Source organism: Acomys russatus, chromosome 1 (genome assembly GCF_903995435.1).
Source record: "Acomys russatus chromosome 1, mAcoRus1.1, whole genome shotgun sequence".
Taxonomy (NCBI): domain Eukaryota; kingdom Metazoa; phylum Chordata; class Mammalia; order Rodentia; family Muridae; genus Acomys; species Acomys russatus.
Window position 1 is genome coordinate 3544815 of NC_067137.1, and position 23710 is coordinate 3568524.

Consider the following 23710-nt stretch of genomic DNA (forward strand, 5'->3'; position numbering starts at 1 on the left):
ATAAAAGGAAGACAAGTCAATTTTGTGCTCCTTTCTGGGTTCTCAGCTATAAAACATCTTTGATTAGTTTACAACCTCTGCTTCTACACACTAATCCATAAAATGGAAATGGTTATAATTGCTTCCCTGTGTATCTATGAGGATTTGTGGAAGATTGCAGATTTCATGACCTCAAGGGGGTAATCTTTCTCTAGAGTTTATAGGTCTATACTTTATAGACCAGACCACAGCATCTTTTATTATATGAGAAAGTGCTTTGGGAAGAAGCTGAACGTTTATGACTGAGGCCTCCATTTATAATTGTGCCATGGAGTAGCCTTCAACTCATATACAATTGGTTACTCATGACGCCACATAAGTCACACCATCTGTTTACACATAACTTTTTTCCATTTGTTGAATAAAAGGTTCTTGTGTTCTAGCATCATTGCTGGCGTTGACTATAAGAATCTGTATGTGTTAGTAAGGCAATTTGTAAAGCATAAAATTCATTTAATATGTGATTCTCTGGTCTCTTTATGATCCACTATATTCGTTAATTCATATTTTGAGAAGTTGATATTTCAGAATGCACACAATTTAGTTGCATGTCTATTGCATCATTATTTTCTGTTGTTGGATGATGGTATCTCATCTTTATATTCTGGAAGGGTGTGCTCATTGTTCAATGAGGGCTTATAAGTCCAGAAAATAATTCAAGTCCCTGAAGGCTGCCATCATGAGATCCATATTTTTCTCTGCCTATTGTTTTAGAGACCAACTTTGCATCCATTTTTCCCACTTAGTCAAGAGTAGGCAGTACTCTTTATAGATTATTGATACATTTGCTGTGAAATGTTTGAAGAAAATAGTTCTTGGAATGTCCATATGCAATTTCGTTTAAAGGATGCAATCATTAAAACTAATTTTCTAAAAAGAAAGTCTCAGAAAATATATAAAAATACAGATAGAGATGATACACACAGAGTATCTCCTATGTTCATAGTTCATCAGAAAATTGAATCAAAATCAGAGATTCCTTGTGAACAAACTAACCACTAGCCCTTTATGCAGTTAGAAAAAGAAAATCTCAAGTGCTATCATTTCTTGGCCAGCATGTATTTTTGTGTAACACGGGGGCTCACTGGTGGCTGAATATTGGATAAAGCATAGAATATTTTATTAAGGAGCCTTACTGTCCTATTTTTACTTCATTCTCAATTAAACGTCAGTAAAGAGCTAATTCTTAACCCATGTACAGAATTCATCAGCACTAACAACTTCTTTATGATGTGTGTGTGTGTGTGTGTGTGTGTGTGTGTGTGTGTGTGTGTGTGTGTGTGTGTTACGTAGGATCTTGGACATGTTTGTAGGCAGTGTACTACTAACACCACCAACCCTGCTTTATGACTCTTAAACATCAAATACTACTGCATTAACATAAAATAAATACTTTAAGTAGCTTCAGCTTACACCTGGGAATTCCTTACCAATCATTGTATGCCTTTGCACAATGTTAAAAACTCAGGAAATAAGAAGCTTGTAATAGAAAAAGTCCTTTTCTTGTCTCTATTGTCGTATTATTCCTTGACATTGTTTTGGTTTCCAATTGCCCTTTTCCCTATTTTTTCTTCAAGGGTAATACATATTATATGATTCTTAAGAGAAAATTACCAAAAAAAAAAAGGAAGTTTTAAGAAGGGTAGATAAAACATATATTAGTTACATTAATCTCAATTGTTTCTGTTACCAGATAGGCATAAAATTGTGTCTCAAATTCCCCCTCCCTTTACTCTCTGAGTCTCACAATGAAGTTTAACTCTAAGCCAAATATTTTCAGGTATACCTTATGTAAGTCAATCTGAGCTTTTGTGGCAGTATTCACAAGCAAGGTATCTTATTAACAAAAGACATGTTCTTTTTATGCTTGAGGATGCCTAGAAATCCAAAGTAAGTTCTGGCATATTTGGGATCTGATGAAGTGTACTTTTGGGGTCAGAAATGATCACCATCTTATTGTGTTGCCACAGAGAGAAAGGATATGGAACTTGCTGAGTTGTCTATCATAAGGTCAGTGAGTTACCTCACAAAGGCTCTGTTTTCATCTCCAAACACTATCATATTGGGAAATAAAGTTTCCTGATAATTAATAAATGGTGGCTTGGCTGGGCTTGGTAATGCACTCAGGTATTCATAGTATGTAGAAAGATGAGACAGGTGGATTGCTGTGGATTTAGAGACAGTGGATTACAAGATGCACATCTTAAAGAAGACACAAATAATGTGTCTACTTATCCACATGAAAACGATCCCGTGTAGATTTAGTTAAAATGGGAGTTCCATGCCACTTTCACTGAATAGGTGTTTCTGTTCATTTATCACTCCTGCGTCAAGTAAAAGCAAGATGGCTTGACTAGTAAAGGGGACCAATGTATAAACTATTGGTCTGTGTTTGTCCCCTAGAACCAGCACGCTAAGGAGAGAACCAACTCTCACATATGTAAACTGTGACTTCCACATATGTGCTTACAGTAATGAAAATAGAGATAAGGTGTTACAGATATTTTCTTCCTGTCAAAAATGCTTAACGCTTTGGAAATTCTAAAGAAAAAACCTTCAAACTTCATAATACAAATCCATTTCTTGAAAATTACTTCAATAGATGGTGATTTACATTATAGGTCACGATATTTTCAGTAGAACCAAAAATAGAGTAAGCCCATCCATAACTACCTGAAGAACAAGAAATAAAACAGAATCCCTACTCTGATTTTATCAAGGACAAAAATATGAGAGCATCCTTTTTTTTTTTTTTTTGCTTTGCTTTTGAGACCTGGTCTCATCCATCTGTGTAGGCTGTCTTGAAACTTACTTTATAGTCCAGGCTAGCCTCTAATCGATACAATTCACATCCCAAATTCTCTCCAGCACAAGGATTACACTTAGGGCTGCCATACCTGCCTAAACTACCATCCTTTAAGCATTTACCAAGATCCATGTACAACAATCTGTGACATGTTTTACATATTGCCATAGTTGGATTTTGTAAGATTATTAAGTTGAAATTTTCTTTAGCCCCTCTTAACAGCCTCAAAGTATAAGTCATTCATAGCTGAGTCATGCTTGTAGCATCCTTCCCTCTATTGGCAATTCTTGCAGAGTAGCATGTTTCTTCCCAGAGATTTGCCTTCAGATTCATTTATACTTTATGGGTGTTCTGTGTTCCTAATATCAGATATTGTTCATGTTGGCTTTCTTTCAATATCCATAGAAGCTTTATGTAGTGATCCTACATCCTTTGTATTACAAACCAAATATTTCCCCGTAAAATAGACATATAAAAGGACATTGGAAATTTTGTGTTCCTAGCCTTGTAAAATTAACCACTTTATGCTCTTTATACTCATGTGGGTTCTAGACAGAGATTAGACAATAGATAACATTAAATACAACTAACAAAATAATTCAAAATTTCTTGAAATTTTAAAAGTTAACATTACTATAACATTTAAAAACAATGATCCATCTTTTTTCTCAATTGTTTTCTAGTTTTATCAAATCTTTGTTGATTATTATTTGAATGTTTCACTACATAAAATTTACACATATATGTTTAATATACTACCTAGTATATATTTTATGCTTTCTAATAATAAGTTAAATTCTAGCTACTAATAGAATGTTTATTATTCCATACTTTTAAAGAAATTCATTTTTGTAAATTCTTTTCAAAAGTATGCTTCCATTACTTTCTCAATGCAACTTCTCATGGTAATGATGAAATTAGGATTACACATAGGATCTAAACAGGATTTGCATCACTGTTTAACACAACGTCAGCAAACTGCAGTGGTTTGTTCTTCTTATAGCCTCAAACACTAGCAAGCTGAAGCAGGAGGATCACTGGAGCCCATAGCTTTAAGACCAGAAAGAAGAAACAGCATTTTTCTCTCTATTCTATTTAGCTTTGTATTCATCATGTTATAAGTGCTAAGAAAAGCTATTGAATTTCTATCTAGTGTAAGAACAAAGATACACAAATATATTCTTACCTTCTTTGTTAATATATATTATATGTGTGTGTGTGTGCTGTAAATACTATCTGATTTTCAAAGATTATGTCTACGAAGAATGACATGTAATTTGACTCAGATTATCTTCATTAAAGAACATGCCACATGAAGTAACTGGCATTTGATGTTCAGGGCTATGGAGTTTATGGTCCCCTCCATTTGCCTGCCAATCTCATAAATTATCTTAAAATTTCACCCCTATCTTTACTACATTCTTTATTTGGTGAATTGTCTTCATTTTCATAGTCATTCATTGGCTGGTAAGCAGTGTTTATGTTCTTATTTTGGTGGGGGCGCAAAGGAATTTATTTTGTTTATACTTCTGTATCATTGTTCACCATCAAAGGAAATCAGGACAGGAAATAAAACATGGCAGGATTTTGGAGGAAGGAGGTGATGCAAAGGCTATGGTGGGGTGCTGCTTACTGCCTTCCTCCTTGTGGCTTGTTTACCCTGCTTTCTTATAGAACCCAGGATAAGCCCAGAGACGGAAATACGCACAATGAGCTAGATTCACCCCATCAATCACTAATTTAAAAAATGCCTACTGGCTGGATCTTATGGAGACATTGTCTCAATTGAGGTTCCTTCCATTCCAGTAATTTTAACTTGTGTGTCAGTATGATGTATGGCTAGCCAGCACAGTAGTACTCTGAGATGGTAGCTAGACAGACAGACAGACAGACAGATCCATCCTCACAATAAACTCTATCCACCTGAAGTAAAATATTAGTTTAATACATTTAAAAACCCAAGTGTTTCACCACATAAGTAGAATACATAATTTTTTTATATTCTTATTTTAGTTGAATCTCAAAGGTCTTCTCAAACAGATGTTGAGTTCAATTGGGCCATATCAATTATGTTACTATTGATGGACTCGGTCAAAACGTAAGGACAAATTTTCTGTATACACATATTTCAAGGGTCCACTTCAACTCATTATAAGAATATGACATTTGTTTTTGCTCATCTTGTTTGATACTTTTTTCTCTAACCGTCCTGTACTACTAAAAGTTATGTTTTCTTGTTTTATGACACTGGCACATTTTTTTCTTTTTTTTTTTTTTTTTTTTTTTTTTTTATTAATTTATTCTTGTTACATCTCAATGTTTATCCCATCCCTTGTATCCCCCCATTCCTCCCCCCCCCATTTTCCCATTATTCCCCTCCCCTATGACTGTTCCTGAGGGGGATTACCTCCCCCTATATATTCTCATAGGGTATCAAGTCTCTTCTTGGCTACCTGCTGTCCTTCCTCTGAGTGCTACCAGCTCTCCCCCTCCAGGGGACATGGTCAAATGTGAGGCACCAGAGTACCTGAGAAAGTCATATCACACTCTCCACTCAACTGTGGAGAATATTCTGACCATTGGCTAGATCTGGGAAGGGGTTTAAAGTTTACCTCCTGTATTGTCCTTGGCTGGTGCCTTAGTTTGAGCGGGACCCCTGGGCCCAAATCTGCCTATCATATTGTTCTACTTGTAGATTTCTAGGACCCTCTGTATCCTTTTATTTTGCTATTCTCCCATGCGTCTCTCATTTAGAGTCCCAATAGGATGCCCTCCCCTCTGTCCCAGTTTCCTGATAAGTGAAGGCTTTCGTGGGACATGCCCCTTGGGCTAGTATGCATATATAAGTGAGTATATACCATTTGATTCTTTCTGCTTCTGGGTTAACTCACTCATTATGATCATTTCTAGCTCAGTGTAAATTCATAAAAGAGAACTAGAAAGAAATTTTTCTCTATTTCATTGTACAGGTATAGGATGGGACTTTGTGTGTTAGGTACTGTGAAAACAGTGGAGACACAGTAAACACTACATTAAGTACTTGACCTTATTGTGTTGAAGAACTACGAGGAAAACTATTAATTGAATGGTAACTTTTAAGGCTATTTCTAAGGATTGTGCTTCAGGAGCTGTGAAGTATGTAGTCAGAGATTCTAATTTGACTATGTCATGGAATGCCCCCTAAAAACTATGATTTTGCTAAGAATGAGTGATGGTTGGCTAGAGAAGATGGGGATGAGATAGGCAAGGGAGAATATCTCACATGAGACAATCTACAGATGGGAAGCCTCAGAGGCAAGAAAGAAGAGTTTTAGGAGAACTGAAGAAACCTCAAAGGAGGGCAAGTCAGGGATGGCTGTGTGATGGAGTGGAGAGGAAGCAGTGGGAGTAGTAAGAGACCTGAGTACACAGATACATCAGTAATGGGTGGAGATTTCATCCAAAGGACAATGGTAATGTATTTATTCATGGTGTGCTGAAGTATTGGTTGATAGGAATTGACTGGATTTATTGCAGAAAGATGCAGGAAGGTGATAAAGACAGTCAAAGTAGTTGGCTAAGAGTGATGTACAGAACTGGTTTTGGATAATGTCTTAGGAAACATGAATCATCTCGGAAAAGGGTAAATCTTGCATAAGAAACCACATAATCATAAAATGGTGAGAAAGCTTATGCCACTGAGCACTGCCATGAACATAGGCTAAGAAGGAAGTCCACATAGAAAAAAAAATACACATTAAAAACCATTTGGTGGTTGCCTTTGAATTTATGCATGCAAAAATATAATAATTACACAAAACACATAGTTTATCAATACCCACATTGCCCTAGGACAGAAAATATTAAGCTTTTCTATATTTCTAAAATATACACATGCACAATCACACAAAAAGAACACAAACTGTGAACACATTTTAAAAGGAGAATTGTAATTTTTTCCTATCCTTCTAAACTGATAATATTTTTTAAATAATATAAACACATTCCCACATTATGAACTACAACTTTACATTTAAATGATTACATGATCCAGAAAAATAAGGCTTAATATTTTCATTAAATGTATATTTAGCTCAACTTTGTTTTCATTTTAAATTTAATATCAATATGTGAAATATTTTTGGTCACATACACATTTGAACAATACATTGAGATTCTGTACATAGTGGGTCTTTCATCCTTCCTCAAACATGTATGATCTTTGTGAGGGCAAGTTTATTATGGTAAGTACATTAGCATAAAAAGTGAAAGTCTCTTATAAATAATTATAAATCTGAGGGAAAGGTATATTTGTTTTCTTCTCTAGCACAATATTCCAGGCTTTCTATATAGGTAACACTATAATTTAAGGTTTCTTTTAACTACTAGTTCTCACTCAAGCTATTAACAAAATGTCTCAGTTCCAAATTCTATTATATGTAATTTTCATAAAATAGAAAAACTCTTCTGTCAATATATACTCCTGAGCACTAACAGCAGCCCAGACCCTTCTTAAGTGCCTTCTAGATCAAGAAAATGTTCATCTATTTCCAAGCCTCATTCAAGGGCAATATAAACAATGTTTCTAGCAGACAATGTTTTCTATTCAGAGAAGCAAGACTTTCATTTAGTTCTAACCTGTGGCTAAGAGCCATTGTTTACATCTTCATTTGTACATTACACTCTTACACGTTTTAAAGAGAATAACTTAACAGTAAGCAGGGATTTGAATATACAAAGACTTAAATACAATTTCTTCAGATGCTATATGCTTCCGCATGCCAAGCTTTTAAAGAAACTGAAGGACACTCAAATAAAAGTCACTTTTGTCAAAGCCTTTCCTAACTCATATTTGAATTATGTGAGATGTACTTTCTTATAACGTGCAAGTGATTGACGAACCAATTTTGGTGGAATACACAAGAGCTGTTTGGACATTGTGGTTTTCTTAAATGAAACAAATAAGGAAATATGTTGTCTTAATAGGAAATAAAGTATGCCAGGGCTATTTGAGATGCTTCAGTGTACCAAAGATGGTGTTAAGTTTGGTGTTCATAAATTACTAATCTGGGATTAGAGGTTGAATGTATTTTGAAAACTTAAACCTGTTGTAGCTGAACATGTTTAACTAGTTAATAAGAAACATCAAAAAGACAAAACCCTGAGGTCAAGGGTCATTTTTTTGTAAAGCTATTATATGCTGTTTAAATTGGTTGTTCGGGTCTGTCTATAACTTAAGTTTAATAACCTAGCTCAAATGCAGATTTCTAATTTTCAATTAACATAGGAATAATTTTGTTTGCTAAAATAAAATAAATGAATGAATGACAAGTCTGAAACATGAAATGTTCTAGGTAGAACTTTTTAAAATTCCAAATTTCAAAAAATCATGTGGCAACTGTATAGCTCAAGCTTTAAGTATTAACTTTTAACCTTTGACCTTACAGATTTTAACCAATGAAATGTCTCTTTAAACTTTAAAGGAAACAATGATAACGAGCGCCTGGCGATTGCTAGACAGCGAATTCCATATCGACTTGGTCGAGTAGTTGATGAATGGCTACTCGACAAAGGTAAAAACATTGATTAAAACTTCAAATAAAAAAATAATTTGAACATAACCAAGTAGTACTTCATTGTAACACTAATAAACATAAAAAATAAATTTTCCGTAAAACTAAATTAAAAACAAATTTAAAACAGTAAAATGTAGATAGTAATATTTGCATACCTTGTATAATAATTTCTATACATTTTTAGAAGTACCAACGGTTTAATAATCTTACCCAGTTAACTTAAGGTTAAAGGGACTGTTAAATATAATCCACTAACTCAATCTATGAAGGTACTCAGAGCAAGCACTAACCAAAAATGATAAATCATTTATAGATTATATCCATGTTCTAGCCTCTAAATTATTAACTAAAATATATGTAGTTTGGATATCTATCATGGTCCTGAAAAAAAACTCTTTGTTTAAACTCTAGGAATCTTAAATAGTGGGCAATATGAATTGCCAGTCAAAATGAAGTCCCTTTAACGTTTGCAAGCTTCTGAGAACATTTGGGAATAAACCCCAATTAAACTGAACTTAAAGTCGTGTGCATGCTTTATGAGCAGAGGGAACTCTGCTCACGCTGGAGTCTCCATTTGATGATAATGGTACTGTTGCTAGGACTGTTTGATGGAATTGTGCCATAATTTCTCCATTGGTTTGTGTATCATTCCTGAAGCCGCTTTTTACATCTGAAGCTGTTCTTTTTTGTTTTATTTTGTTCTGTTTTGATAGACTTGCTGAAAGCCAATCAGAAAAATACATTTGAAACATTTTTTGTCTCTGATAAGCTCAATGGAAACCATTCCTTTCCTTTTAGTATGATTGCCGGAAAGTAGAATAATTGAACTAACAATGGATTATTGCCTTCCAAAAAATAAACATTTCTAAAGAACAGCACATAGAGTTGTATGGGCATTATACGAATTATGAAATTTTTACAATAAAACTTAAAATTAGACTTTAGCTCCTACAGATTAGTTTATTTCAGAGGTTACTTGAGGATAACAAGTATTTGAAATGTTAGATATGAGACCCTTTTTAAATTTAGCAATTTAAATTTCAGAGACCAACAGTAAGCTCTTGAGGCAAAGGAAAAGAAGTTACACTAAAAACTGATTTATAATACATATGTTTGATTGGTCTTTTAGCAAAGGCACTACATTTATAATACGTTAACAATTTATAAGTATTTGGCAGTAATTATGCATTTCATGGACACCTCATTTCTAAGCAATGAATTATGAGTTAAACGCCTCTCTTATAGTTTATTGCTTTCATTATCCACCCCATGAAAGATCTGTTTTATCATCCTTTGTAAAATGTAGAGTTCACAATCAACACTTTTGCATGTATGTAATATTATTTTTACAGGGCGTCAGCTCACAATCTTCAATAGCCAAGCAACCATAATAATTGGCGGGAAAGAGCAGGGCCAGCCCTTCCAGGGCCAGCTCTCTGGGCTTTACTACAATGGCTTGAAAGTTCTGAATATGGCCGCAGAGAATGATGCCAACATCGCCATAGTGGGGAATGTGAGGCTGGTTGGTGAAGTGCCTTCCTCTATGACAACTGAGTCGACAGCCACTGCCATGCAGTCAGAGATGTCCACCTCAATCATGGAGACCACCACAACCCTGGCTACCAGCACAGCTAGAAGAGGAAAGCCCCCCACAAAAGAACCAATCAGCCAGGTGAGAACATGCATGCTATCCCTTTGTTTCAGATCTGTGATCACAAAAAGTGGCCTTTTCTGCCTGTGTGTTTTTCTAAGCAGGATTTTGTATTGGATCTCGTGTGCCGGTCTTACTTGGAAACTGCCTATGTGGTCCGTCTTGTATGAATATGATATTTGTGTATGTTTTTGTTGAGAAGTCTGCAGACAAAAAAATGTTTGGTTTCTTAGTTGTTGGCTTGATTCCGTAACATTGGTTTGGCACTACTGGTGGGGGAAGATCTGTTATTACTTTTATGGTTAGAAAAGAAGTGAATTAATTTTGGCATTTTGGAAGGTTTTGTTTATTTAATCTTAGCAAGTCATCATAGTAAAAGGGTTACTTTTGTGGACTTCATGGTGAATGATGGGTCTCATTTCTATTCATGAGAAAAATGTTCATTCGGTTACCTAACAGTGACGATACTACTTAAACTGCCTTCAGTGAAGATATTTTATATGATACATAGTTATTCACACTTGCATAGACTTTATTACTAAATTTTGTGTCTGTGACTCCCAAAAAATAGAATTTTTAAATGTGACATTGACACAGTTTGCAAATTTACGAATTCAATGGTAAAATACTTATCAATTGCCTGGATGATGTGCGGATCTAGTCATTGGCATTGCATCAGAAAACAATGATGAAGACTAATTAAATACTATTGATGCTGCTGAAATGCTATTAGATTAAATGAGGTCCTTATTGATATTTATGGACTTTGCATGTATTCGTTTGTTAATTCCTTCAGAATTTTCTATTTTCACCGTTCAAGATTGGTGGCTTCATTTTGCTTTCAATAATGAATGTCTTCAGTAGGTGGCAGATAAATATTTTTCAAATCTATGATTCTTACCTATCTGGGAAACGGCATTTCAAAGGGGAAAACAAATTACAACAGATGTTTTAAGAACTTCTGGATCAAGTGCTTGAAACAGATGATCAGATGTGGACAGAGAAGACTAGAAAGCCCATGCTACTTGTGACCGTGATCTGTCATGTCACTAAGATGTGTTACAAAAGACAAAATGCATTTTGATTTTTATGTTGAATGAGATGCACTGATAGAAAATAAGTAAGAAAAAGAAAAGATAGTGTTTACCGTGGGGGGGGGGGAGGAAAACCAATTAAATGTTGAAATGTACATTGATAAATGTGACACGGTGCTGCATTGCATATTTTATCATATATTATGCATATTTTATCATATATTAGCCCATGTTTTATCTAATTTAGGCTCTCATTTTTCTTGTCATCAGGCTACAATGTAAAGTTGACTGCCTCATAGCACATACTCTAATACATAGTTATTGATTATTGATTACAGTTTACATGTACAGATTGAGTTTTGGGCATGAGGACATAAGCATAAGTCCCTCCCCTCGTGGTATCAATTTTATTACGATATTTACTTGGAAAAGCATCATTTTGTGGATTATCAGTACTGTGTGTAGATTTGTTCCATTGTTGATGACACAGTACTTAGTTCCTTGGATGCATGCTTGAGACTTTAGACAGATTCCTGCTTGTTCATGTTGCTAGAGACACTTTACTTATATTTCATTAGGAATTTGTTGCTGTGCCGCTGGTAAGGATTATCATGCCAAGGAGAATGTGAAACAGAAAAAATTTAATTTAAAACAATTTAAAAATATTCCTTTTACGTAAAATTGTTCTGAAAATATTATTCGAATGTATTATTCAGAGTTGGAAATGTTTCTGTAACTAAAAATTGAAAGGTTCAGCACTTTTCTTACTAAGCCTGTAACATTCTTAACTAATTAAATAGCCAAAATTTTTAGATAAACTTGCATGTGTCCTAAAGAAGGAAAAATCACAATCATTATTAATTTGTATCTGCATATAACAATATATGTATGTAAAATTATGTGTAAACATAATTTTGATTTAAAAGACAAATATAAAGAGAACAGTATTTTATAAAGCTCATTAATAGAAAGAAAAAAGTGTTAAGTAATTGTCAATTAACAATGAAAAAAGTTGGGACTCTAGGTGAGAGAAGCATGGGAGAATGGGGAAATAAAAGGATCCAGAGGGTCCTAGAAACTTACAAGAAGAACAAAGAAATATTTGACCATGTCCTCTGGAGGGGGAGACCAGGGGTTCTGCTCAAACTATGGCACCAACCAAGGACAATACGTGCAGCAAACATCGAATCCCTACCCAGATCTAGCCAATGGATAGGATATTCTCCACAGATGAGTGAAGAGTGGGGTCTGACTTTCACATGAACTCTGATGCCTCATATTGACCATATCCCCTGGATGGGGAGGCCCAGTGGAACTCAGAGGAAGGATAACAGGCTACCAAGAAGAGACTTGATACCCTATGAGCATATACAGGGGGAGGAGGTCCCCCTCAGTCACAGTCATAGGGGAGGGGAATAGGGTGAAAGTGGGAGGGAGGGAGGAATGGGAGGATACAAGAGATTGGATAACAATTGAGATGTAATATGAATGAATAAATAAATAATAAAAAAGAAAAAAAGAATGAAGGAAAAACGGAAGAGAAATTACTAGATGTATCAAGCAATTAAAGAATGAGACTTGATGCTATTTTGCTCCATTTTTTTGACATGTCATCAATACACTTCTTAAATTTTTGAATTTGCTTTAATTTTTACACTGTGAATAAATATATTACTTGCATCTTAAAAATAAACAATGAAAAGAGTCTCTCATAGCTATTCCAATTCAAGGGCCACAGTGGTTTATAGAAATAATCTAATCAATTAATGATTACCTGAGTCATTTCAGGAGATATTGACTTAAATAGAAGATTACTGTGTTCTTTTAAAAGCACATATTTTAAATATTTACATTTTCATAGAGCAATAGCAACAATGTAATAATTTGGATTAATTTGTTACAGACATTCAGCTATTAATGATATTCAGTGTAAAAGACAATGTCTTACATTTAGAAATATTTGACCATGTCCCCTGGATGGGGAGACTTGGTGGCACTCAGAGGAAGGACAGCAGGTTGCCAAGAAGAGACTTGATACCCTATGAGCATATACAGGGGGAGGAAATCCCCCTCAGGAACAGTCATAGGGGAGGGAAGTAAGGGGAAAATGAGAGGGAGGGAAGAATGGGAGGATACAAGGGATGGGATAACCATTGAGATTTAACAAGAATAAATTAATAAAAAATTTTAAAAAATAATTTTTAAATACTTTCATAGTCACATTTTATTATTTAAGTTAACAATCCAGCATACATTATGAAAGAAGGAAAATCACTATAAAGAAACTAATTATTTTTAATAAAAGGATAATTTAAAATTTTTATTCCAAAATTTAATTTTTGGTTGCCTCTAAATACAAAGACTTTATTGATATATACATATATATGCATATATATGATAGATAGATAGATAGATAGATAGATAGATAGATAGATAGGAAAATAGATAGATCTTGATGGGTGGATGCATATAGATACAGTGTTTCATTAATTAAAATCATACAAATATCCTACAATTTTAATAATGAATTATTTAGAATACAAATCCCAAGTCTGAAAACATTATAAACTTATGAAAGATTAGGTGAATCATCTGCCTGCTTTTATCAAGTTCCTCACCAAATTGTGTAGGAATGGGGTCATTTCATTTTTCTAAAGTCACACTGTACTGTTTTTTCAATCAAAGTATATTTTCCTCAGAGATAACACTGAGGCACTTATGTGACAATGACAATGTTCTTAGGGAGTGTGGCATGTTTTAGAACCGAGGAGACAGATTTTTGGTCTACCAGAGTTAAATTGGATTCATTTCAAATGGATGGTCTGATTTTTATTCAGCAGAACAAGGACTTGGTGAGAAATGTTTTTCAGGTTTTACAGAGTCAGTGAATAGAGGAATGTTCAATATATCGTCTGCAAACCTATCTATATTTCCTCTTAAAAATGAATATGCTTTACAAGCTAAAAAGAAAAAGAATATTTTATTCTGAGTGATGATCAGTTTTTATACTACCGTCTTAACCTTGAATGATTTATAATAATAATAATAATAATAATAATAATAATAATAATAATAATAATAATAAACAAAGATGAACAGGACAATACTGATAGATTTTTACATAGATTGTATAACATTTATGCATCTTTTTTATTGTAACAATTAAGTTGACAGGTCTCTATAAGGCTTACTTACTTCCTGTAATGCTAGTCCCATAAAAAAAAAGTATCAGCACAATTCATTTATGGTGAGCTATTTGGTGTTGGAGACCGTTATGCAAAACTTTTACCTGCTAAGGGCTGTGTCCTGGGTGAATTACTTCTGCACGGATCTTTACATAAATGACTGAAAGAAAACATGGGAGCATCTTAACCTCTTTCTTTTTAGAATAAGTATTTATTTATTTATTGTTAATGTGATGTTTGTTTTAACGTCAATCTCATGACTTTTTCCCATCCCCGGATTATATTACTTGTGGCATATCGTTGATATTCTCTGTTCTTTCCTTCACGATTATTTTGCATACTATATGCAGACTAGATAATTTAGAACCTTAGTTAAAATTTTTTACAAAAAACATAGTGTAATAGAAATAGCATGTCAAGTCAGAAACTGGGTCTTACTGTCAGCAAAAGGAGTCATAGTGTCCTGAGGTTTGAAAGACTGATGAACATCCCTGCACGTTGGCACTGTTGCCTCTCTGTAATAAGTGAGTCACTAGGACTCTCTGGAGCTCTTCTCAGTTCTTAATTTTAATTGATGCTGGTCTTGATGTGCTTAATTAGTTCCTATCTCATTACTTAGTGAAGCATAGATTTTACCCCTTTCTTTTTGATGGATGGCTACATATCCTGGTTGGCTCTAAGCAGTCCTGTGTACACCTGTTATTCTGATGTAAATAGTGAGGGTCATTCTTTTGGACTCTCAGAAACATTTTCTTCCATATACAAACTGTATTGTACCATGATCTTTGTTTTACACATATAAAACTTAACTTTATAAGAGAATCATACTTCGTAAGAATAGTAAATATTGAACACCACTCAGCATATATGTAGCTGAAGCTGTGGAATCTTGACTTGGTTTGTAGAATCCACATCATTTTGTTTCATCATTTTACTTCAAAACCACCTTGAGAAAGTCGAGAAAGCAATGTTTTAAGAGATTCCGGGTTTGTTGTTGCTGTTGTTTTTACTGGATGGGTGTATTTCAAATTATTGCAAACTGATATAGATGGAGACAGAATCAGTCAGCACACAGATGTCTTGAACCATTCTCAGGTCTCAGCATAAGGTTTTCAAGGCAAGTCAGTATACCTATTCAAGGTAAAGGATGTTTGAGAGTTAAAAACCCTAGTGATAGGTTATCAGATAAATGTGCACATCACATCTGTCATTGATACTTGACACTCATTCAAGTTTTTGTGAAAAGAAACCCAATTTGTGTTCAAGTGAGAAGAAATGTTTACTATCTTGAATAATGCCATTGCTTTCTGGAAGCTTTGGAGCTACTCATGAAAAATGAATACTGTTTATATGAAAAATATATGCACAGTGTGTGTATATTTCTCTGAAAATATTTAGGATTAATAAAGTACATTTTGTAACTCTCAAGTATAAAATTTTATTTTTATTAAAAATATTAATTAACATTTACTGTGGCTTCATTATTAAAGAATAACAATGTTACTTATAATTATGCATGTTCCTGACAACCACTTTGCATTTTTAGACTACCGGTGACATGAATAATTAATTTTATTTTTCCTAATCCAGTTGTTTTACTGGATCCCCCTAACTTATGTGTAATTTTATAGCCACCTTTAGTGCATGTTGGAAAGAAAAACACTTGGTCAGAGATTTTAAAGTATATACAAAAGCATGTTCTCTGAAACTAATAGTGCCTGTTGAATAGAGTATAATTCATTATAATCTTAATTGTGGACAAGCAGGAGCTCTTCAGGTGTTTTTAATCTCTCCTTGCTAGTATCAGAGGTGCACACTTAAAGGGTGTTACTTTAAGCCACGATGCATAGTGCATATCCTTTGGGGTCTGGATGTTTGAGTGGATGAAAAGATGTTCCTCTTGCATATGTAAACCTGTTCTTGAGATGCCTTCTGACAAGGCGGGACCATGGCAACAAATGCGTTCGTTCATCGGCTAACTACCTCAACATAACACATTTGCACAGCACTTACTCCAAGGCAGAAACTATTTAGTCATTGAAAACACAGCACTATAAAACAATTAGACTTGAGAAAGTCATATCCCACTCTCCACTCAACTGTGGAGAATGTTCTGACCATTGGCTAGATCTGGGTAGGGGTTTAAAGTTTACCGCTTGTATTGTCCTTGGCTGGTGCCTTAGTTTGAGCGGGACCCCTGGGCCCAAATCTGCCTATCATAATGTTCTACTTGTAGGTTTCTAGGACCCTCTAGATCCTTCTACTTTGCTATGCTCCCAAGCTTCTCTCATCTAGAGTCCCAATACGATGTCCTCCCCTCTGTCCCAGTACTCTGGTGCCTCACATTTGACCATGTCCCCTGAAGGGGGGACCTGGTGGCACTCAGAGGAAGGACAGCAAGTTACCAAGAAGAGACTTGATACCCTATGAGCATATACAGGGGGAGGTAATCCCCCTCAGGAACAGTCATAGGGGAGGGGAATAAGGGGAAAATGGGAGGGAGGGAAGAATGGGAGGATACAAGGGATGGGATAACCATTGAGATGTAACAAGAATAAATTAATAATAATAAAAAAGATATAAAATTTCCAATAAAAAACAATTAGACTTTCTTCTATAAAACATATTGTAGTAGAAGAAGATAACAGTCAGAGAAAGAAACAAAAAAAACACAAAGCATACTTCCTGTGGAATGTCAGATGTCATAGGAGAAAATTATTAGTGAGTTCCAAGGGAATGGGTGTGGTAGAAGGAACAAAAAATGAAATTTCTTTTTAAATAAATGAACATAGATGACTATTGTTAAAGTCATCAGTTACCAAAGGACACTTAAATGTTATTGTTCAGACATATCCTGATACCCAGAGCTCTGCATCCTCTGAAGATTGTACCAGTGGCAGCTAATTGCTTAGTTTGGGATTTAGAAACCTGGGCAAGGAACAAAAGAGACACAAAAATGTGCTGTCCCTGCTCATGGCCTACCTCCTCCGAAGTCTGAGTATCTTAATTAAATCAGAATTGTAATCTGATCCTAGAGTGTGTGAACGTGTCTGAGGATGAGACAGAAGTTCAAGAGCTGTGGTTTTATGGTATTCCTTCACACCACTGGGAAGTAGGGAAAGATGGAAACTGTATAGCTTAGTGCAAGCTGTCTTCTATTTCGAGTGTTTTAAGGGGAATTTGTCTTCTGCTCTTACACCTGGTCTCTTCTTAGAACTCATTTATATCTATCTATCTATCAATCATCTATCTATCTATCATTTTTTATTATTATTATTATTATTATTATTATTATTATTATTATTATTATGTATTTATTTTGGAAGAAGGTACTGGTAATAAAGCATGACATGCCAGGCCCACATTTCATCACTGAATTTGTTTCATTGCTTTTTAAAACATTCATTTCAAATAAACAAATACAATTCATGAAGTATGACACCTGATAAAACTTTGATAGTATTTAAAGTGAATATTATTGTACACTTACTACTTATTCTAATAAATAAACAGCCAGCCCCGTCTTTCTTAAAATTTTAACAATATCCATTGTGAATTTCCACCAACATATCAAATTATTGTTTTGAAAATGAAAATGTAATTACATCATTTCTATCACTAACCCATACAAACATATCAAGGGCAGATCCCTGACACCATTTGTAGCTTGCTTTTTATTTGCTTCCTGAATGATTCATTTCTACATTTGGTGAGACGCTACTGCACTGCACAGTGACCTCCAGATGTCATGCCGTCTGCCAGTCTCTTTCCTTCACATATCTTCCTGACACACTCCTATAGGCTATTTAAGGTCTATTTCTTTGCACTCCTTATGGATAAGTTTATGTGAAGTGTCATCTTATTTCTTGAGTTTACAAATTATGGTCTCTTTTACTCACTGATCTTAATATTATGATGCATTGATTTGAATGACTAAGTCAATGAATCAACCAGCAATTCTATAATTTAACATTGGTTGAATGGTATCAAAATTCCAAACTATGGCATAATTCATTAATTGTATTTTCATTTTGTTTAATATTAACATATTAAAAACAATGTAATCATCTATACATATTTATATGGCACTAAAAGATAAATTCCCTCTTCTAATTACTATGCTACAAAGGCAAAAAAGGAGATCCAGTGTCCTTAAAGTCCTAAATTTCCCCACAGGATATATGGTTTTTTTTAATGTTCTTCAAAACAATAGAACACCTAGCTTTGTTATTCCGAAGACCCAACCTCTCAATGTTGTAATTCTTCAATTCTTCAGTTCTGTCATTCAGTTTCAAAGGGTGGATTTTGGTATTTTTTGGTCATCTTCAACATTGTGCTAACTTCATATGTTTTCATAGTTCTGTAGTTTCTGCAAAGCTATTTTATGCAGCTCAGTAATCTCCACAAAACTAAGCAAATACTCCTTGCCTGTGTTACAATTTTGAAAATATTATCCTTAGACATGTGAGGAATTTGTCTAGGATCACACAAGAAAAACTCTTTGAGTCCTGACTGTAGCACAACTTTTGATTGTGTTGTAGCACTCCCACTTTTAGGTCTTCAGGAATTGCTTATAAATATGATTAATGGTGTAGTCAGAAGAAGGGTAGCTTTAAATCTACTGAAAGTTGATAGCATCTGGGAAATTAAAAGCTATAGGTCGCTTGACAAGTTGTTTGCGCTCCAGTGTGTGGCCTTATATCTGTACACGTATGCACAACATTAATTAACACAATGAGTTTGAAAAATAGGGATATATATTTAGGAGGGATTGTATTAGTTGAACTCTTAGAAAAGTTGGAATAGTGAAGCGAGCATAGATTAGATCAAAATACATGGTTACATAAGAAAATTCTTAAAGAATAAAACTTTAAATATGAAAAAGTGTGGCTCATGCTGTCCATCAAAAAGGGTAAGATGGTGAGTCTCATTCTTCCAGACAGTTTTGCATGGTCTATGAAGAATCAGGATAATGTAGGGTCAAGGATTCTACTATGCCTTGATAAATGCCAATTGTCTAATTATTTCTTTACTTCACAACATTCTAACTTCTTGCACATAAAAGTGACAGCACAGCTGCATAATATTATTGTGAAAATTATATGACTCAAAGTAGGATAAGAACCGTATCAATCTGTGGTTATCTAAGCAATTTTACTGCTAATAAGTGTAATTTTCATATTATTCATTCTAAAACATAAAATAATTCATTACAATGCCTAGCACATATTGTTGCTACTGTATGGCAGCTATGTTTGAGAAATATTCCTCAAGAAATAAAAATGTCTCTATAACCTTGACAGCTAGTTTCTTTATTTTTTAAATTAACTGAATTTTTGTCTGATTCAAAGTATTAAATGCATGGCATATATAATGCTAAATTCTCTTTGAATTGAAGAGGTGTTGTTTCTACAAGAATGTGAGGATGATGGGGAGAGTAGTAAAGAACTGATAGTGACACTGACTGTACTTAGTTACGCCGTGCTGTGAAGAGATACCCATGACCAAGGCAACTTATAAAAGAAAGCATTTTAGTTGGAGACTAGTTCACAGTTTCAGAGGTGAGTACATGACCAATGGGAAGAAACAGGTAGGCATGGCTATAGAGCAGTGCTGAGAGATTAGCTCTTATCCACAAACAGGAGAGAGAGAGAGAGAGAGAGAGAGAGAGAGAGAGAGAGAGAGAGAGAGAGAGAAAGAGAAGAGAAGAAGAAAAAGAAGAAGGAGAACAAGAACAAGAACAAGAACAAGAACAAGAACAACAATGAGAACGAGAATGAGAACAAGAATGAGAACAAGAACAAGAACAAAACCGAGAACGAGAACGAGAACAAGAACAAGAACAAGAACAAACAAGAATGAGAACGAGAACAAGAAGAAAAGAGAAAACTGAGCCTGGTGTGAGCTGTTGAAGTCTTTTTTTTTTTTTTTTAAGTAGACAAGAAACATTTAACATTTCATATCACATATGTTCATGCAATGGAAGTGAGTACCTACAGAAGTGTGCCATGAGGGTCCAGTACACATTTCCCTAACAAGGAATGCTGTGCTGTTGCAATCTTAAGGCTCACTTTGCCCTCAATGGAGGCCACATCTCCACCAACAAGGCCAAAGTTTCTAATTCTTTTTTGGTTTTTTTTTTTTTATTGATTTATTCTTGATACAGCTCAATGGTTATCCCATTCCTTGTATCCTCGCACTCTTCCCTCCCTCCCATTTTCCCCTTATTCCCCTCCCCTATGACTGTTCCTGAGGGGGATTACCTCCCCCTGTATATGCTCATAGGGTATCAAGTCTCTTCTTGGTAACCTGCTGTCCTTCCTCTGAGTGCCACCAGGTCTCCCCCTCAGGGGACATGGTCAAATGTGAGGCACCAGAGTACGTGAGAAAGTCATATCCCACTCTCCACTCAACTGTGGAGAATGTTCTGACCATTGGCTAGATCTGGGTAGGGGTTTAAAGTTTACCGCCTGTATTGTCCTTGGCTGGTGCCTTAGTTTGAATGGGACCTCTGGGCCCAAATCTGCCTATCATAATGTTCTACTTGTAGGTTTCTAGGACTCTCTGTATCCTTCTACTTTGCTATGCTCCCATGCTTCTCTCATCTAGAGTCCCAATAGGATGCCTTCCCCTCTGTCCCAGTTTCCTGGTAACTGAAGGCTTTCGTGGGACATGCCCCTTGGGCTCGTATGCAGATATAAGTGAGTATATACCATTTGAGTCTTTCTGCTTCTGGGTTAACTCACCCATTATGATCATTTCTAGCTCAATCCATTTATCCACAAATTTCGGGAATTCCTTGTTTTTAATAGCTGAGTAGTATTCCATAGTGTAAATGTACCACAGTTTCTTTATCCACTCTTCTACTGGTGGACACTTAGGCTGTTTCCATGTTCTGGCTATTATGAATAAGGCTGCTATGAACATGGTTGAGCAAATTTTCTTGTTGTGTCCTGGAGCATCTTTTGGGTATATTCCAAGGAATGCAAATCAAAACAACTCTGAGATTCCATCTTACACCCATCAGAATGGCTAAGATCAAAAATTCAAGCGACATCACATACTGGCGAGGATGTGGAGAGAGAGGAACACTCCTTCATTGCTGGTGGGAATGCAAACTAGTACAGCCACTTTGGAAATCTATCTGGTGCTATCTCAGAAAAATGGGAATAGGGCTTCCTCAAGACCCAGCTATTCCACTCCTTAGTTTCTAATTCTTTCTAAAGAGTTCCGCCAACTACAGACCAAGCATTCAACTATATGAACCTATGGTGAGTCATTTTCATTAAAAATATCACATAGAGAGTTGTCACTGACTATTAGTAGGAGAGTGGCTCCAACAATAAATATACAGCAATTTTAGGACAGTCTTGGTGGTGAAACACTGATGAACAACAGTGAAACCACTGGTGCCATACTCTTCTGAAACTTCCCTGTCTACCTGCAAGCCTCAAGTTATTAAGGACCAAGCTTTTGGTAAGTGTCTGGTAAATGATTCCTAGTTACTAACAGGTTAATGCCCAGTTAGTATTTGATCTTGCACATTTAACTACAGTATCTCCCTCAATTGCATGTGTTGATTAGGGAATTAAAAAATTCATTTCATATTCAAGTAGAAAACACATAAAGCAATTCAACTGTGAATGAATGAGATTGAGTTTATAGCTCTTGATATAATTTCCTTTGATGCTTCCTTAATCAGCATTGGAGACATAAAATAAAATTACATTGAATTAACCCATGACAATCATTTTAGTGAAAGAGGATTGGTGAATTGGTATCTTCTCTAAGATGTTTATTCTTTTATAGGACAAAGCATATTTTGATAAAATAAAGAATATACTTCTATATTAATGTCCTCATTTGGTCACCACTATATACAATTTGTGATAATATTTTGTAAATCCCTTGTCTCTGAATTTATTTGTATGCTTAAAGTAGACTTAGTGATTTATTCTTTTCTTATACATAAACATCATAAAGTGATAACTGCATCTGTATATATGCTTAATTTTCTTGTCATTTATGACATGTAAAGCAATTAAAATTTATTCAATAAATTAATGTCAGGGTTACTAAATAAATTTCTATGAGATAGTTTCTGACCTTTTTCTAGAGCATGTATTAGGTTTTCTTATCTTCTGATATCACTGGAAATTTTTGTAAACATATATCATTAGCGTGTATCCTCAAGAGAATGGTTTTATGAGGCATGAACTAAGTAAGTTTCACTCTACTTCATCACTGTTCTATTTATACAAAATCTTAAGCTGATAGGTATCTGTAATATTAAGCAATAATTTGTGACCAGCCTATTGCAGAAGCATTCTTACTGACTTCTGAAAACTAGTTTTTCATATTCTTTGCTAATTTCTGTTGTTTTGGTTTTATATTAATTTGTATTTATTTTTAACATATAAAATGTGACTATAAAATGAAAGCATGTACATATGAATTTCAAGCCGTGGATAAAATGCACAAGCTTGTTTTTCCTCATCAAAAAAATAAAAATTAAAAAAGCAATAGGCTTTAACAGTCTGTAGTCAGAGGCATAACTTAAAAGACAAAATAAGAGATATTCTTGGTGAAATATAACTGTTATCCACACACTAGGAAAGGCAAGATGGGTTGTCAGTTTGCTGCTGGCCAAGGTTGCATAGTGTGTCTGTCTTTCTGTCTCTGTCTCTGTCTCTTTCTCAATCTCTCTCTCTCTCTCTCTCTCTCTCTCTCTCTCTCTCTCTCTCTCTCTCTCTTTCTCTCTGAAAGAGGAAAGAGAATAGAGGAAAGAGGAAAGAGAAAAGAAAAATGCCAATGTATGTGTGTTTTTCCGTCCTGTAGTTATCCTACAAATCTATTATATTTTTACCTAAAATTGATAATTCCTGGATGACTTTTGTACACTTCAGGCATACAATGCCTTTACTAGGTATGAATATGCTATTCTTGAGGTTGAGAGAGATCTGAGATCAGAATCTTATGACAAGAACCATTTCCCCTAGCTCTTGACTTTCAGTGCATCCTTATACAAATTCGATGATGCTCTGCATCAACAATGGTAAAGCTTCAGAGTATCACAGACTCTGAGTCTACTAAGAGCACCACTAATACAATTGAATTTTGGAGACAAATTTACACAGGAAGATCTTTTAGGCCTTTCATAATAACAAGAACATTGGGTAATGTATTTCTATTATTGCACTTCACCAGAGTGTTGGCTATGTGCTAGGCACTGTCTTGACTATAATCACCCACCTTTTTTTCTTGGTATGTTTAAAGTTATATTTATACAAAGCACCTTCTAGAATAGATGTCGTCATTTAGTCTGTACCTGAGATAATGGTGATGATCACAGCACCCTTTCCTTCTATTGTTAAAGTTTTCTGATGTAGCAGGACATATACATTCCTTGAGAGACACATGAATGGGTCATGAATCATCTT

General features: G+C 34.9%; 1 protein-coding gene across 32 annotated transcripts in view; it reads left to right on the plus strand.

The window, feature by feature from the left end:
- Nrxn1 (neurexin 1) overlaps positions 1 to 23710 on the plus strand; it is a 1084885-nt gene that overhangs the window by 939093 nt on the left and 122082 nt on the right. For 19 of the 32 annotated variants that reach the window (XM_051154322.1, XM_051154409.1, XM_051154535.1 and 16 more), the window contains 2 exons: positions 8308 to 8397; positions 9753 to 10072. In XM_051154322.1, coding sequence (XP_051010279.1) covers positions 8308 to 8397; positions 9753 to 10072 — 410 coding nt within the window. The remainder of the gene's footprint in view (positions 1 to 8307; positions 8398 to 9752; positions 10073 to 23710) is intronic. The other 13 variants (XM_051155231.1, XM_051155308.1, XM_051155532.1 and 10 more) reach the window with 1 other exon arrangement.